This window comes from Pelmatolapia mariae, linkage group LG18, assembly GCF_036321145.2.
Source record: "Pelmatolapia mariae isolate MD_Pm_ZW linkage group LG18, Pm_UMD_F_2, whole genome shotgun sequence".
Lineage (NCBI taxonomy): Eukaryota > Metazoa > Chordata > Actinopteri > Cichliformes > Cichlidae > Pelmatolapia > Pelmatolapia mariae.
The window spans coordinates 19,195,077-19,210,502 of record NC_086243.1 but is presented as its reverse complement, the minus strand read 5'-3'; the positions used below and the strand labels follow the sequence as shown (position 1 = coordinate 19,210,502).

The following is a 15,426-nucleotide window of genomic DNA, read 5'->3' as shown; positions in this document are numbered from 1 at the left end:
AAGCCAAAGATTTCACATTTTCAGCAAGTTTGGGTCAAGTTCACTAAGTCTCTCATTTTTGTGGGCGAAGCGGGCTCCCGTTTGTACCCAACAAATATTATTGTCAGTTTTGTGACTGCGGTGTATGGCTGGCTTTTCCTAAATCAGGTTCTGCCACACACACAGCACCATCTTACAGAGATTTGTCTCTTTTATCTATTTTCTCTATTCTCTGTTTTCAGGAATCCTCTTCACTTTTCTTGCTCTTATCCCTCGAAACAAGATGTACATTATGTTTTTCAAATCGGTTTTTCGGATGACAACATGTTGCTGCTTGGCTTGCACTTTAAAATACACATAACTAATTATAAACTGATGTTTTCCACCCAACACAGTGTAAATCCTTTCATAATCTTGTCCTAAATCTATATTGGGTTGTTGCTCCAATTGGAAACAACAACAAAGTGAAAAAACAATTGTCTTCCTCATGTCTGGGTTTCATGTTGAACTAGCAGAATGAAGGTTTATGTATGTTATCTAAAATATGCTTGAGGAATTGCTTGGAAATCTGACAACCTTGTGATTATCTTTCCAGTGCATCATGTACTCTTTTAAATCCCATAAATGGTTATAAAAACATGTTTTTCGCAAGATATTTTTCATAGAAAAGTAACACAAAATCTAAAACCTTAAAAGGATTTACAGAAGATTACCATGGGCGCACAATTCTTATCATGTTATGTGACTGAAGGGTCACAAATGCAAAAAAGCAAGTTCAGCATGCAAAGACTTGAACATGTCGAATAATCAGTGTTGTCTTATTGTTTTAGATGGAAACTTAAACACGGTCAATGGAGTGACTAACAAAAATGGCTGCCATGATGTGGCAGCAAAGTCCAGCAGTTCACTTGGATGGTCTGAAGTTACGTCTGTTGGCTCGCCACAGTGTGAGCCGGACACATCTGAACCTCTGATGGATGAAGATGACGAGGAGTTTCTTAATAATGAAGAAGACCAAAGTCACGACAGGATGAGCAGTACGTCCTCGCCACAGAGTCAATATGGAGACATGAGGGAAGCCGAGTGGGAGCCTCTGGCTCTGTCTGCCAAGGTGAACAGCTCAGACTGCAGTCCTTCCAGACTCTGTGAAGATGTTACAGGCAGGAATGGGCACGTGAAAGAAGAGCCTCACTTAGAATTAGGTGGTCCACTGGGCAGAGCGAACATTTTTCAGGCTGAAGCTTTACGATACAGGCTGCTCCCCACGGAGGAGGACAGCGAAGGGGAAGCAGAGGCAGATAGGCCGCCTCGGCTAGACGCCTGGGCTCTGGGCCTCCACGAGAGAGGCCTTGAAATGAGCCGAGGGAGGGTAAACCTGAGCCTGCTGGAGCAGGCCATAGCTCTGCAGACAGAGCAAAGGCAGGTCCTGCACCATGCCTACAGAGAGATGGACCGGTTCCTCATGGAGCAGATGACCAGCGAGAGGAGGCACCATAGAATGATGGAGATGGACGGCAGACTCACCTATCATGGAGGAAAAGGTAATAAGAAATAAAAAAGGTTGATCTAAAGAAAAATCCAGTTTCATCCAGTTTAAATCAGAAGGACCACTTGTGATTTGGATGATTGGGCGCTCAGAAAACATTAAAAGGAATAAAAGAAGCATTTTTTTGAGCGGGGTGGGGTAATCAGAGGGAGGAAATCCTCTTAAAGACTAAAAACATTTTGGCAACAAGTGAAGTAATAAATAAACAGTCTAAAATAAAAAAAGAACAAAATTTTCTGATGGAATTGCGTCTACTCAGAATATTGGATTTTGATAGGAATCAACTGGATATTTAACCATGACCATAAGTCTTAAATCCTCCTAAAGTACCTCTCATGTTTCCCTCTGATTCTTCAAATGACTGCAGCTAAATGTGTAATCCTAGATGTAATCTTTCGATGGGTGGGCATTAAGAAGTGAATGCTCTCCGTTAAACTGCAGCCATAACTAAAATGACAGATTAATAGATGGTATTTGTGAAAAAAAGGGAGGCTGGCTTTGCATGATATTTCAGTTTCTTGACCTTTGTGTAATATGCATTCAGAACAATATATACAATATAATATGACTCTCTTATTTCTTTAGTTCTACTCTTAAAGACAGCGTAGCTGCATTCATTTTGCCATCACTTAGTGGTTATGGTGTTTTCTTTATTGTAAAATCTTTCTTTATTGACTCTACAGATTCTCCACGGGCAGATAAAAAGGATATAAAGTGTCCAACTCCTGGCTGTGATGGCACTGGTCACGCCACCGGCCTGTACCCTCATCACAGGAGTCTGTCTGGGTGTCCTCATAAAGTCCGAGTCCCCCCAGAGAGTAAGTCACATAAGCGGTTCTGTGTGTGCATACAGTGTAATGGATGGTTTACACTCACAAAAACGGCCAGTTTTACATTTTACAATCAGCCAACGGTAATTGAAATCCTCTTAGCACGAGCCCAAAACAAGAAAGGCCTGCTTATACATTTAGCTGAATTCAAAGACGTGCACAAAACTTTTCAAATAAACTTAAAGGATTTTCTCTCTCCCCCTCCCTCTTTTTCTCGTAATGTGTTGTAATGTGTGAATATTGAATTCTTTTTTTTTTTCCCCCCACATTGGCGATTGTTAAGTCATTTCAATGTAACTCAGCAAACATTCAACATTAAACAGTAATGTTACAAAAGGAACAGAAAAAGTAATTAACTTTTTCAAAAAAGCACATGCTCTTAGACTGGAGGCCGTATTTGCAAATCAAAGGGCTAGCTAACGCAGTATTCAAAAATAAATAGACAACTCCAACAAACTAATTGGAGGATATGTACAGAAAAGAAGTTTCTAAGGATACAGAGCGGACCTTTAACGACGTGTTTGTTTTGAAGAATATAATCAGCTGTCTTGTTACGCTCTCTCTTTGCACTAAGCTATTTACATTTCAGCCACATTACAGCATTCCTCACAATGAGAAAAGCCGTTTGTGTGTGCGTGTGTGTTTTTTCTTCTTCTTCTGTCTCTGTAGGATCTTTGCTGTGTAGACTCTAATGTGCCGGTTATATAAATCTTCACTTAATGCAGGAAAATGTATTTGTTTTATTTCCAAAATGCTCGGCATATATATACGTTGTGTGTTTACCATCCTAATCTTTAAGCTTGATTATGTCTCGCATGTTGCTTTAATTTAGAAATGTTTATCTTTGCTTATCTGAGCTTATGTCATGTCTGTCTGTTCTTTGTCATCCCCTCAGTCCTGGCGATGCACGAGAACGTCCTCAAATGTCCTACGCCTGGGTGCACAGGAAGAGGCCATGTCAACAGCAACCGTAGCACCCACCGGAGGTACATCCACAGGAGAAATCCATTAGAAACTCTGCACCCTGTTTATACATGAGTTACAGTATTAGGCTAATGTGTTTGATTTCCTCCCCAACCAGTCTCTCAGGCTGCCCCATCGCTGCTGCAGTGAAAGTCTCCAAACCTCAGGATGAGAGCCTGAAATGCAGACAAACACCTGACCGCTCACCGAGGTATTATGCCACATGACGTTTTCAGTGCTCTCAGTGTGGTCACATGCAGGAAAATAATTACAGCGAGCTCTGTAGTGGACTGAAGTTCTACAGACATAACTGAGGTTATGCAAAAAAGTGATAAACACTATTATTGTTAAGGGCAGTGTAGAATATTTTTATTCACCAATCCCAGCAGAACATGCCTATTTTGAGCTTTCCAAGCAGACATAAGCAATGGTTGCTGGTCCCTGTGAGTTCCTCTCTATTAGAGATGATAAAAGAGCAGAACTCTTTGTTCCCTGTGGATATATCATGGGCAGGATGCCCACTCCTACTATATTAATTAGTCTGGCAACCTGGCTGTGGATCTACAACACACATCAGATCCCAGACTCTGAGTGTACAAAAGCACTGGCATCCCTCAATGGTTAAAAACAATGTCTGCTCTTTACTGCTTTATATTAACTTTCCAAGCACCTTTCTCACAAGTTCCTAGGCGATTCTTTACCACGGTAAAGCATTTTATTGTCATCTGTTTTCCTCCTCGTAGAGCCCTCGGCCTAATAAAGAAATTCGAGATGAACCAGCTGAACTATAGGCTCTCTCACCCAGTAGCAGCCTTACAAACTAGCCTCACAAAAGACATGGACAAGTACAGCAGAATTCGCTTTGATTACGCCAGCTTTGATGCACAAGTCTTCGGCAAGCAGCCTCTGATGGGGACCAACCAGGACCCAGAAATGATGCATTACCCTGATTGTAAGTTTCACACATTTTTTGAAAAAAAAAAAAAACACTTGTAAATAAGGATGTTGGATAAATGTGGATGCTTTTTTTTTCCAGCCACTAATTACAACCTCTATCTACATACGACACAGATCAACATTGTATATATTTGCAAAGGCTGCCCTTTATTTAAATATCTGTGATTGATGCTAAAACAACAACAAAAAATCTCCTCTTTTTTCTGGGTACTTTTAAGTTTGGGTTGAACACCTGGTGTCTCAATATCTAAATGATTTGCTAATTATTTGTCTTTTAGCCCCTCAGCAGTATCCTGGCTTCCTTGGTGCTCCAGGTGGCCGCCTGCCCACCTCTGGTCAACACAGCCCGCCGAGTCAATTCAAAAAAGAAGACGGTCTCCAAGCCGCAGCAGCGACAGCCGCCATCCTTAACCTCTCCACCCGCTACCGGAAGAACATGGAGGCTGTCGCCGACCGGCCCTTGGCAACCTCCACAAAGGTAATCAAATTAGACCACTTGGAAAGGTATTTAATGTGGTCATTTTTAAAGGAACTCTGATTTGTGTATAAAAAGGGAAGACATCAAAAGACTGGATTTGGCAAAGAGAGCCTGGCACTCTGGTGGCACAAAAACAAGGAGGTTTCCACTCTATAAAGCTTTAATGTACACAAATGAAAATTTGTGTAATCACATCAAAAGAAGAAGTACAATCAGCCTTCTTTCCCAATTACAACTACTCGCCTTTTTTTTTAATAAAACATGTGGTATTGTATTTTGTTTCGACATCAGCTGGCATGTAAAAACCTTGAACTGTTGTCTGAGAATGCATCTTGCCCGCTGCAGATGGCAGAGGATATTTTGCTTAGTTATATGATCCAGCATAGGCTGTGTGTCTACACCAGATAGTCTTTAAAAGCATTCGAGTGGATTAAGCCCATCAGATAAAGGAGTTAACATAGCAAAAGTTTAATTCACACAAAATCCAAACTCTTTTTGGAGAAGAGCACAGATCCAAAATCTCTTCTGCTGTCATTATCTGTAATATGGCATTGTAGTCAACTTTTTTTCCAAGTCACTTCATGATTAATATTGATCGCATTCTGTGGGTTACATACATGCACACTGTACTGTAGATGATTCAAGGTTTCCACACCTACACAGCACAGATCCTTGTCTCCCAGCTTGTTGAGCTGAGAATGTGGCCCTGTACCAGGTACCAGCCCACTGAATGAATAAAACAGTGTTAGCAAGTTAATCATCTGTTCTCGTTTACAGCTTAGTTGTCTTGGAGAGACGTACAAAATAAAGAACAGCTTTCAAGTCTGAAAAAAAGGGGGCCATATTTAGAGTGTGATATGTCGTCTGGTGCTTTAACTTATACGCTTTGAAATATCAAATGCAGAAACATGCTCGCTGAAAACGGGATAATTTTGCACGTTTAAAGGCCGTATTTACGTGTCAGTTATATGAAAGAAAAAACACATATAGATTTAGAGTCTTTGTTTTTAGCTCCAGCTGACATTAGAGGGAAAATAAATCACAAAAAGTCTGCGCATCCTTTAGTTTTACAGTGATGTTATTTTGATTAGGTACACACATCATCAAATGGCTGGATAATTAAACTGGACGGCCTCATCCAGTGTTCATGAAAATTATCCCCTTTAATTAATTTGAAAGACCCCCCCACACACACACACTTCTCTTTGTTACAAAAAATAATGATGTATAGGGTCTAATGAAACATATGGATTGAATAATTGGTTCCATTTATGGGAAAGGATTTCAACATCTAATGAGGTACAACTTTTAATACCATAAAACAGCCATAAGTCATCATGCTATTGCGTTTCAGCACAAAAACGACAAACACATCTGTCAGCGGGGAAACTTATGCCACATTAAGCTTTTTAATTTTTGCTATAATAATGATGACCTAAAACCAGCAGCCACCCCCCCAGCTGCCATCTTGGTTGTGTGTCCCAGAAAACAGATGACACAGCTGTCACTGAAAAACTACACACCAGTGATTATATTTTTTTTGTGTTCAGCAGAATTAACGCTGGCTTAGTTTGGTACTTTGTCTGGTGTGAGATAACCACCGTATGTATTATTTAAATATACTGTTTGTTTGCGCTGCTTTTCAAGTCAGTTTTCGTGTTTACAGAGAAATGTTACTGGGGTTCAAGTTTGCCATATTGCCTCATTGTCATATTAATGAGGTATTGTGCTGTCTTATTTACATTCCTGTGGCTGTAATTAGAGAATGCCTTTTAATTTTATCCTCTGGCTTATTTGTTTTCATAAGCCACATCCGATTTATTGTACTCTTCTGTAGCACATCAGATTTTGTGCATTTCACCTTTGTTGTCTTTAGGACATGCTCATAGAGGTGGATGAAAACGGCACCCTGGACCTGAGCATGAAGAAGTGCAAGGAAAACGTAAAAGCCCAGAGCAGGACGCCTCCCGACGACCCGCTGTCTCCCCCTGAGTCCGCTGTGGCCAAAGGTGGGAGTGTGCTCATCAGCCCCGCCTTCTACCAGCCGCTGTGTGAGAGAGACAGCTGGGAGAGCCCCATCCCTGTCAACTTCAGCAAAGCTCGCGTTTTACAGGACAAAGAGGTAAAAAAAGAAATTAAATAAACAAGACAACAAGATTATCCAAATCAGAAATGTTCGGGTCAAACGATGAATTTATATGCAAGACAAAATATAAATAAGAAAATAAATCGAATAAGTTAGTGCCTGAACTCCCTCCAGGACTAATTAGGTTCTTTTTGTGTGTGTGTTTTATTCATGTATTTAGCTATTAAATATACCGTCTGCAGTCGTTTCCCGAAATCTACCCGCTGAATTCTTAATTCTTCAGTTTCTCTGTCATTGTGACCAGATTACACAGATCTTGTAAGGAAACTGGGGGGAAAAATGAATTTTCAGGAATTTAGTATCCAGATATGTGTTACCATTTCATTTTTCACCTTGATTGTTGTTTCATAGCATTTCCTTACCGACAGGAATTAAAACAAACAAAAAAATGTATCGGTGCTGCCAGATTTACTCAGTTTTACTCAATAGTTTGACTAAAAATAAACTTAAACCTACCTAAAAAAATAAAAAAAATCCAAGTGTAGACCTCGCCCCCAGGCTGAATGACATGCAGTGTTTCTAAGAGCATTTATGGAGACATGTTCTAAGACCAAGCAGAAGCTCGAGCCAAATCTGTTAATCTATAAGATGTATGAATTATATTTACACTGAGGACGTGCTTATCTATTGCCCGAGGGTCTGAATGAGTCTAATCTGGGCTCTAAAGGTTTCGTTTCTTTTGATCTCACAGGTGGTATTCATTTGTACCATGTATTAAGAGTTGTCACATTTGCCCTGCTTTTACATCACACACAACATCTGGTGACGGCACGGAAAAGAAGACCCATACGTCGAGTTTGTACATCACAAACAACACGTGGATTAAATATGACTTTAAATGGATGTGTGGTTTACTACTGCAAGTGTAATCTCGTCGTCGTCGTGCACCGCAACCCCCAGGACTTGTTTTAAGAGTATTATTCAGGGATTTTGTTAATTATTCACTTTCAGGTCATTGCAGAGTGATGTCTGATACTTCGGACAGTTAAGGTCATGCTGTTATTTTATTTCTGTCTCAGCAGGAGGATTATGATCAGGTCTCCTTGGAAGACCAACACTACCAGGGAGATAGCAGCATGTTAAGCTCCAAGGCCAAGCTGCCATTACGGGATTCGAAGAAAGAGCTTCTGAGGTATGTGGGATTAAACAGCGAAACATCTCGCTGCAGCTTTATCGAGCCAGACACGTGTGATGTGATCATTCCTTTTAGCTGGCAGATGGTCAGTATTAATAAGAAAAAGTGTCACTCCAAACCATACATTTGTTCCAATAGTGGGTCAAAACACTGGAATGAAACTCACTGTGTTACATATGATTGTAACTGGTATGTCTGCAGGTTCATGTGGAGAAGAAATGTATCTATTTAAAAAGTGAGTTTTCTCCCCGTATGTCCGACCTAAGCTTAACACAACTCTTGACTCTTTGTAGTTAGAGTGCATGCTCTGCTGGGTCTCCTCACGAGAAACGTAGGATCCTCTAGTTTCCGCAGCACAGCAACCCCCCCCCCCCACCCCCACCCCCCAGATCCCCCCCCGTGACATTCAGAGACATTATTAAACTGAATGTTGAGCAATGTAATGAAAAATTTCTACTAAACTTTCCGCTGTACTAACTCTTTTTTTTCTCTCTAATGAACATAAAAAGGTTCCCCCTGTATAAGAAAGATTCAGTTCAAGCTTGGGAAAGTCTGTGGGAAGTGGAGTAATCTGCGTATTAAATGCTTTGTGTTCTCATGCAGCTGTCCGACCCCAGGCTGTGACGGCAGTGGCCATGTGACGGGGAATTATGCATCACATCGGAGGTACTGTAATTAATTACACTCTCATTAGTACCAGCTAGCAGATATATAGACAAGGGAAACAATGCTTATTGTTTAATTATGTTGATTATTACAAGTGAAAACTTGTCACTTGTAGCTCGTAGGGTTTTTTGCATCATATGTCATGTGCTAAAAATGTGATGACACAAAAAAGCTTTCTCGTGACGAACAAGCAGAATTGTGTTTTTTTAAAGTAATTTTGTATAAATATGCAGTGCATTGTATTAAGATTATTTAATTCAGTCGTGATCAAAGAGTGAATTAAAATGACTGTTAGCTCTTTATCCTCTCTAGTGTGTCTGGATGTCCCCTGGCTGACAAAACACTCAAATCACTGATGGCAGCCAACTCTCAGGAACTAAAGTATGTGTTCTGAAAACTGTTATTGTTGCTAAAGGATTTTTCACATTAAACTAGGCAGCTTGTTTTTGCTTCAGCTTGGGTCATCTTGTTTTCCTTCCTTTCCTTTTCCTTTCCCTTTTCACTTCACATTATGCATGATTTCCATTTACTCAACATGAAGTTGTTTTCTATTTGTGCTACTTTTCTGCATATTAGCATGAATCCCCAGCTCTGCTCCCAGTCTTTTGCTGTAAAAAGCACCTGGTCTCTGTGTCTCTCAACCTGCAGGTGCCCAACACCTGGTTGTGATGGATCTGGACATGTGACTGGGAACTATGCTTCGCACAGAAGGTAGCTGAGAGAAATCATCACAACTGAGCATGAAATACATTTGTCAGATGCATGGCATTCAAACAGATGGTGAAAGTCTCACTTTAAAAACATGCTGCACTTTTTGATTTCTTGTTTTTCTCGATTCATTTGACTGCCTTTTTATCTGTCTATCTTTCCATCTATAGGCACATTTCAGCTACATATGTGCTAATGCAGTAAAACTTTTTTTTTTTTTAAACATGCACAATTGCAACTTCCTAAACCTCACGGCTGCCTGTACAATTCCAGCCTTTATTGTACCTCATGAATAGATTCTTTCAAGTTAACTCACTGTCTCCAACCATTTTCAGCTTGTCAGGATGTCCACGTGCCAGAAAAGGAGGTTTGAAGCTCACACCAAACAAGGATGACAAAGATGAGCAAGAGCTTAAGTACGATTTTTTTTCTTTCTTTCTTTCTTTTTTTTTGCTCATCCTATGCTGTCATGTTTGTTTGTTTTTTGTTTGCTTGTTTTCCTGTTTTAAAAATAAAACAGAAAACATTGGGAAAATGCGTCATGCTTTTGTGCCCGGGGGTATAGTACCTGGAGGCCATTAAGTTAAACAAAGAAAATAATACTTCTCTTGTCCTAACATTAGTGAATTATTTTCAAAGGATTAGTAACATGGTTTTTTTTTTTTTTTTGCAGGATTTCACCAGGGTTTTTGTATTTTTTTTTCTATTTTCTGAATGGGATATCTGGCTTATCACTCTTCACTGAGTGCTTTCTTTATAATTATAGTATATTAAGAAAATGTTGAATTGCCGGCTGTGATGGCATTGCACTCATTTGGAGCTTAATCACTGTTGTCTGTGAAAGTGTTATTGGAAAAAAAATATAATGGAATTGATTTGCAGCTTAAATCCAAAGTCTGATATATGAGCCCTTGTTTACTTATACATCTGGACACTGATTTTTTTTTTTTTTTAATTACTAATGCAAGGGCACGAGCTTAGGAATTAGACTGGAATAGATCTCATACACATTAAGAGAGAAAGGGAGAGAAAGGGGGAGGGTAGCAAATGTCCCTAGATTATTGTAAATAGTGGGCCATATGGCATGCCTCCATTGTCCGGGTGCCTTGCATCAAGCTACCTACCTGTGGTAGATGTAAGTAATGGGACCGGTGTTGTTTTGTCCTCTAAGTGCTGCTTTGCTGTCGAGTAACAAAATGCTGAAACAGGCTTTTTGCAGCAGCACTCCACAGCATGTGTGCCATTTGTATCATCTCAGGTGACCTTTCACCTTTATCAATAAGGGAAAGGGTTAGCCACCTCCAAATTACATTCTTTCGCATGAGGGGATACATGACAATTATCTGTAATTCATGTCACTCCATTACTGACCTGCAGAAAACAGGCCTGAAAATGCAACTGACAAACTCTTAATGATATTCAATGTGAGTTGTGCTTATGTTTTCAAACACAAATACCATCCACCTGGAAATGTATGCAGTGAACAGAGGGGCCATTCAAACTCAAGTTTAGAGGATTAGTAACTTACAGTTAATGTGATTATTCATAGCCCATCTCTAGTTTTTGGCGACTTCATTTTTTAATCAGCATTTAGATGGATTAATCAACTTAATGGTTAACAAATCTTCCGGTCTAGTTATTGAAAGAGATTTTTTTTTTTATTTTAATGGTCCCAGAGATTTTTTTTTGCAGTTTGACAATAAAGCAGTTGCTGTTGTTTTTGCGCAGCTGGATGATTTTGTTCAGTGGGTAGCACAAAAAATAACAAATGTTATTAAATGCAAGCTAGTTAGATTTTTCCGTAGTGTATGCATGTTTTCAGCGCCTCATCCTCTTTGTTTGTCACTACGGTAGGTGTCCGGTAATTGGATGTGACGGACAGGGCCATATATCGGGAAAATACACATCCCACCGCAGTGCAGGCAGTTGTCCACTCGCTGCCAAAAGACAGAAGGAGTCGTCCATCAATGGGATGCCCTTTGCCTGGAAGGCCAATAAACAGGAACTGCCCCATTGTCCCTTGCCTGGCTGCAATGGCCTTGGACATGCCAATAATGTGTTTGCCACTCACAGAAGGTGAGGCCGCCTGTCCTCCATTTTATCTCTAAACAATACCGCTAGTCGACATGTTGCAGTCTTACTCTATCCACAGTCTTGAAGATGTTAAAGTTTAGTAGTTTCGGTGATTTTCTCCTGTCTAAAATTGTCATTTATGGCCTGCTGAACTAGTTTGTCCGGTTGCCCGCTGAACGCACAAAATATCAAGAAAAAGTACTCCGAGGAAGAGATGATGACTATCAAATTTAAAGCCAGCAGTGGTAAGCTACTCTGACATTTCGTGTGGCATGGCAAGTTTTTTTTCTATTAGTGACACATATACTGGTACAAAAAACCCACTAAATGAATAAAAAAATCTGTGATTTCTGCTGGAACATGATAAATTAGACTATCTCCTCTAACCCAGGTGTTGAAAACAAAGATGATATTCAACATCTGGATCATGAAATAAAAGAACTGAACGAATCCAACATGAAAATAGAAGCAGACATGATGCAGCTCCAAACCCAGGTAAGTATTTATTCTCACAAAAATCATTGGTTAAAATAATGGCGCGAGATCTTTGCCCGCTCAATTTGACGAGATCCCTATTGTTTTGTACCCGAAAGCAGATCTCCTCTATGGAATGTAACCTGAAGACAATTGAAGAGGAAAACAAGATGATTGAACAGCACAACGATAGCCTACTGAAGGAGCTGGCTCGCCTAAGCCAAGCTCTTATTAACAGTCTAACAGACATTCAGCTGCCTCAAATGGTACAGTAAGCCTTGACCACAGTATCCACTCCAGCTCACAGTGTTTAACCTGTCCAGAAAAAAATAAATAATCATTTTCCTGAAATTGTCATTTCTGCTGTGCTGTTTTCACTAATAGTCAAACATGTTTTTGTTGCAGGGGCCCATCAGTGAGCATAATTTTGAAGCCTATGTGAACACATTAACTGATATGTACAACAACTCGGAGCATGAATACTCTCCAGAGTGCAAGGCCCTCTTGGATAATATCAAACAGGCTATTAAGGGCATCCATGTTTAAGCTGTGGAGCTACCAAGAGGTTTCTTTGACTTGGGATAATGACACTAGATAGCTCTATTTTACTGAAGAGTGCTGGCTTGGCTGCATGTATAAGACAAGGCTTTCGGAAATGTGTTTGGCATTTTCCGGTAAATACACTGCACTGAGAAAATTACCAGCCAGATTTGTAATGCTTCTACTGTTTCTGCATTCACTCGATATGTTTATCCTGGTGAGATTTGTTTTTTTTTTAACCCCTCTTGCACTTAATTATTTTGTATGGTTTGCTTGATTTTAATCTGTATGTGTTCATGTCACTCTTATATTATTGCTATTTATTACTATATTTGTTCATCAGTGTATTTATTTCCTCAATTTTTATTTATTTCTAAAAACTGTAAATGCGTAATATTTGAGAAATCAGTTTGACTTTCTGCACATTGTAAATTACATAGAAGCACATTCCAATTTCATGGCATACTTTCGCCACCTAGTGTTGAAAAACCTATATTATTGTTAGTATTATTATTATCATTATTATTATTATTATTATTATTATTATTAGAACATAAGTTGAATCTCCCTTCAAAGTGAAAACCTACCAAAACTACTAAGCATCAATGTTTTTAAGCATTGCTTTCTTTCCTTATTGGAGACTGAATGTATGGTAAGACAAAGTGAACACCAAGATTTAAAAGGAAAAAAAAGAAATTGCAATGCAAATGTACTGTACCTTTTTCTACTCAACCAATAACAGCTGAATGCAATGAGGAGGTGACACTGAGCAAAAATGCAACATCATTCTGTGAACTGAATGTCGGATACTGCTTTGCATAGTGTGACCACAAAAAGAGTGCAACAAAAATCAAAATGATCACTTTGTCAAGATGTCTTTCTTTTTTTTAAAAAACAAAACAAAAAAATATAGATATTAAACTGCCTTCTGTGCACACTTTGGAGTGTGCATATAGTATGTGCCTAAATGTATATGAATCCATAAAAATATACAAGTACTATGTTTTGTGGTAGGACAGTATTATGTGAATGGTGTCTGATTTAATATACAGTACAATTATTTTCATAGGCGGAAATGTTCCTGATGACTGTTTGAAAGCCGTTGTCTCAGTAGCTGTAATCTCAGAGTCAGGTTTTGAAATATCATGACTGAGATTGAAAGTCTGGTGTTAATTTTTTTTTTTTCTTTGATAGCGCAGAGAGGGGGCAAATAGGAAGGAGTGGATATCTCTTATCTGCTTAAAGGCCTTAACATTTCAGCCAGTCTTACAGTTTGAACATCCTTGGGCAGATTTGAATAGTAGCTATTTCAAAACCGAGCTGACGACCACTGCAACCTGCATTTTAGTTTCAATCATTACAAGCAAAAAAATAAAAATAAAAAAATATAGAAAAATGATAGTTGTTGGCTAATCAGTTGTTTGTTTGCATCAATTGCACTTTTGTATATGAGTTATTTTGTGTTTTTAGTTGCCCATACTGACCTTTGATAAGGTCTGGTTAATCCCCAGATAAAAAAAAAAGAGCTATCCATTTCAGCAATACATTTCTTTTAATTTCTGCAAAAAGACATCAACGACATGTAGCCTAGGACATTTTGAAGATGAAAATGTAACAGCAGAAGAGCCAAATTACAGAAAAACAAGACCCTGTTTTATCCAAATACTCGACACATTTTAAACAATTTTAATCTTTTAAAAACTGAATCACAGTCTTTAAATCTAATGATCTTTTTCTTTGTAACTTCTTATATGTAATTCCTATACCACACATTGTTTGCTCAGGAAGTTTTGTGAATAATATTTATTTTTTTCCCTGTTAGTATTTGATGTTTTGTAATGTGAAATGCTTTTTTGTGGAACGATATTAGTATGATATGAAATTGTACTGTATTTTTCTTTTCTTTTACATTAAAATGTAATGCTTTTTTCAGTTAAGGTAGTTTGTAAATTGAAACTTCCTATTACTTTTAATATTTCATAATAAAGATATGCGCTGTGTTGTACAGTTTGTGTATGGTAGAAATAAACTTTTCAAATGGTTGTGTGGTTTCTCAAACGTTTTGAGTCCACCGTGAATTGACTGTGCAACCCGTTTTCCTCCCCAATAAGTCAGTAGGCGTCAGCTTTTACGATGCATTAGCATCACCTAGTGGTGAAAAACAGGGACTGGATCAGCGGACGCTGGCAGTTCTCGGTGTGCAGTTTTTGTGCCATTTGGGGCTAAAATGAAAATAAAGGGATATCATGGCTTTAGAGCTTTTAGCTGTTGACTGCCACAGGTTCAAGTACAGATATGTATCTTTGCTACATGCCAATCCCACCAATGAAAAACAGTGTAGACCTCAATAATGTCCCATATGTTCAGCTTAGAGATGCAACTAGTGATCATTATTGAAGAAATGCCCCCCAATATTCAACTATTTGTTTAGTATAGAGTATAAAATGTAAAAAAAACAAAAACAGGTGAAAAATGCTTTTCCTTTAACCAAATGTGACATCATCCATTGCTTTTATTGTCTGACCAACAATCCAAAGCACAAAAACACACATCTTCACACTTCATAACTTACATTAATTCAATTTTACTTCAAAAACAACAAAAAAGGCCAATCAATTATCGAAATAGCCAGCTACACATAAAAAGGAAAATATCAAGGTTATCCATCTAGACCAAGAGTCAGCCTTTTATTAAACAAAATAGAGATGTAATTATTTTAATAGAGTTGTGTCATTGCTGTGACAGCCCTCCTGTTGTCTCAATGAAAGTCCTGGCCTGTTTATAATGGTGAGTGGCTGGCATAGGGGAGAACTCAGCTAATGCAACCCGCCTAGGCTTTTCCACCTGGATCAGAAAAACTGGTCAATCTCGCTCATCCACTGCACTTGGCATCCACCCCATTTGATGTTTTATGTCTTGGTTAGCTTATGT

At 38.9% G+C, this 15,426-nt stretch overlaps 1 protein-coding gene across 6 annotated transcripts in view; it reads left to right on the top strand.

Moving 5' to 3' along the window:
* st18 (ST18 C2H2C-type zinc finger transcription factor) overlaps positions 1-14,524 on the top strand; it is a 41,216-nt gene extending 26,692 nt beyond the window's left edge. For 2 of the 6 annotated variants that reach the window (XM_063461773.1, XM_063461779.1), the window contains 17 exons: positions 810-1,520; positions 2,209-2,343; positions 3,251-3,341; positions 3,437-3,529; positions 4,062-4,270; positions 4,554-4,753; positions 6,630-6,875; positions 7,919-8,031; positions 8,638-8,700; positions 9,013-9,081; positions 9,349-9,411; positions 9,744-9,824; positions 11,263-11,484; positions 11,638-11,726; positions 11,873-11,976; positions 12,075-12,221; positions 12,361-14,524. In XM_063461773.1, coding sequence (XP_063317843.1) covers positions 810-1,520; positions 2,209-2,343; positions 3,251-3,341; positions 3,437-3,529; positions 4,062-4,270; positions 4,554-4,753; positions 6,630-6,875; positions 7,919-8,031; positions 8,638-8,700; positions 9,013-9,081; positions 9,349-9,411; positions 9,744-9,824; positions 11,263-11,484; positions 11,638-11,726; positions 11,873-11,976; positions 12,075-12,221; positions 12,361-12,501 — 2,777 coding nt within the window. In that variant the 3' untranslated portion in view covers positions 12,502-14,524. The remainder of the gene's footprint in view (positions 1-809; positions 1,521-2,208; positions 2,344-3,250; positions 3,342-3,436; positions 3,530-4,061; positions 4,271-4,553; positions 4,754-6,629; positions 6,876-7,918; positions 8,032-8,637; positions 8,701-9,012; positions 9,082-9,348; positions 9,412-9,743; positions 9,825-11,262; positions 11,485-11,637; positions 11,727-11,872; positions 11,977-12,074; positions 12,222-12,360) is intronic. The other 4 variants (XM_063461776.1, XM_063461774.1, XM_063461775.1 and 1 more) reach the window with 4 other exon arrangements.
* Positions 14,525-15,426: the final 902 nt, after the last annotated feature.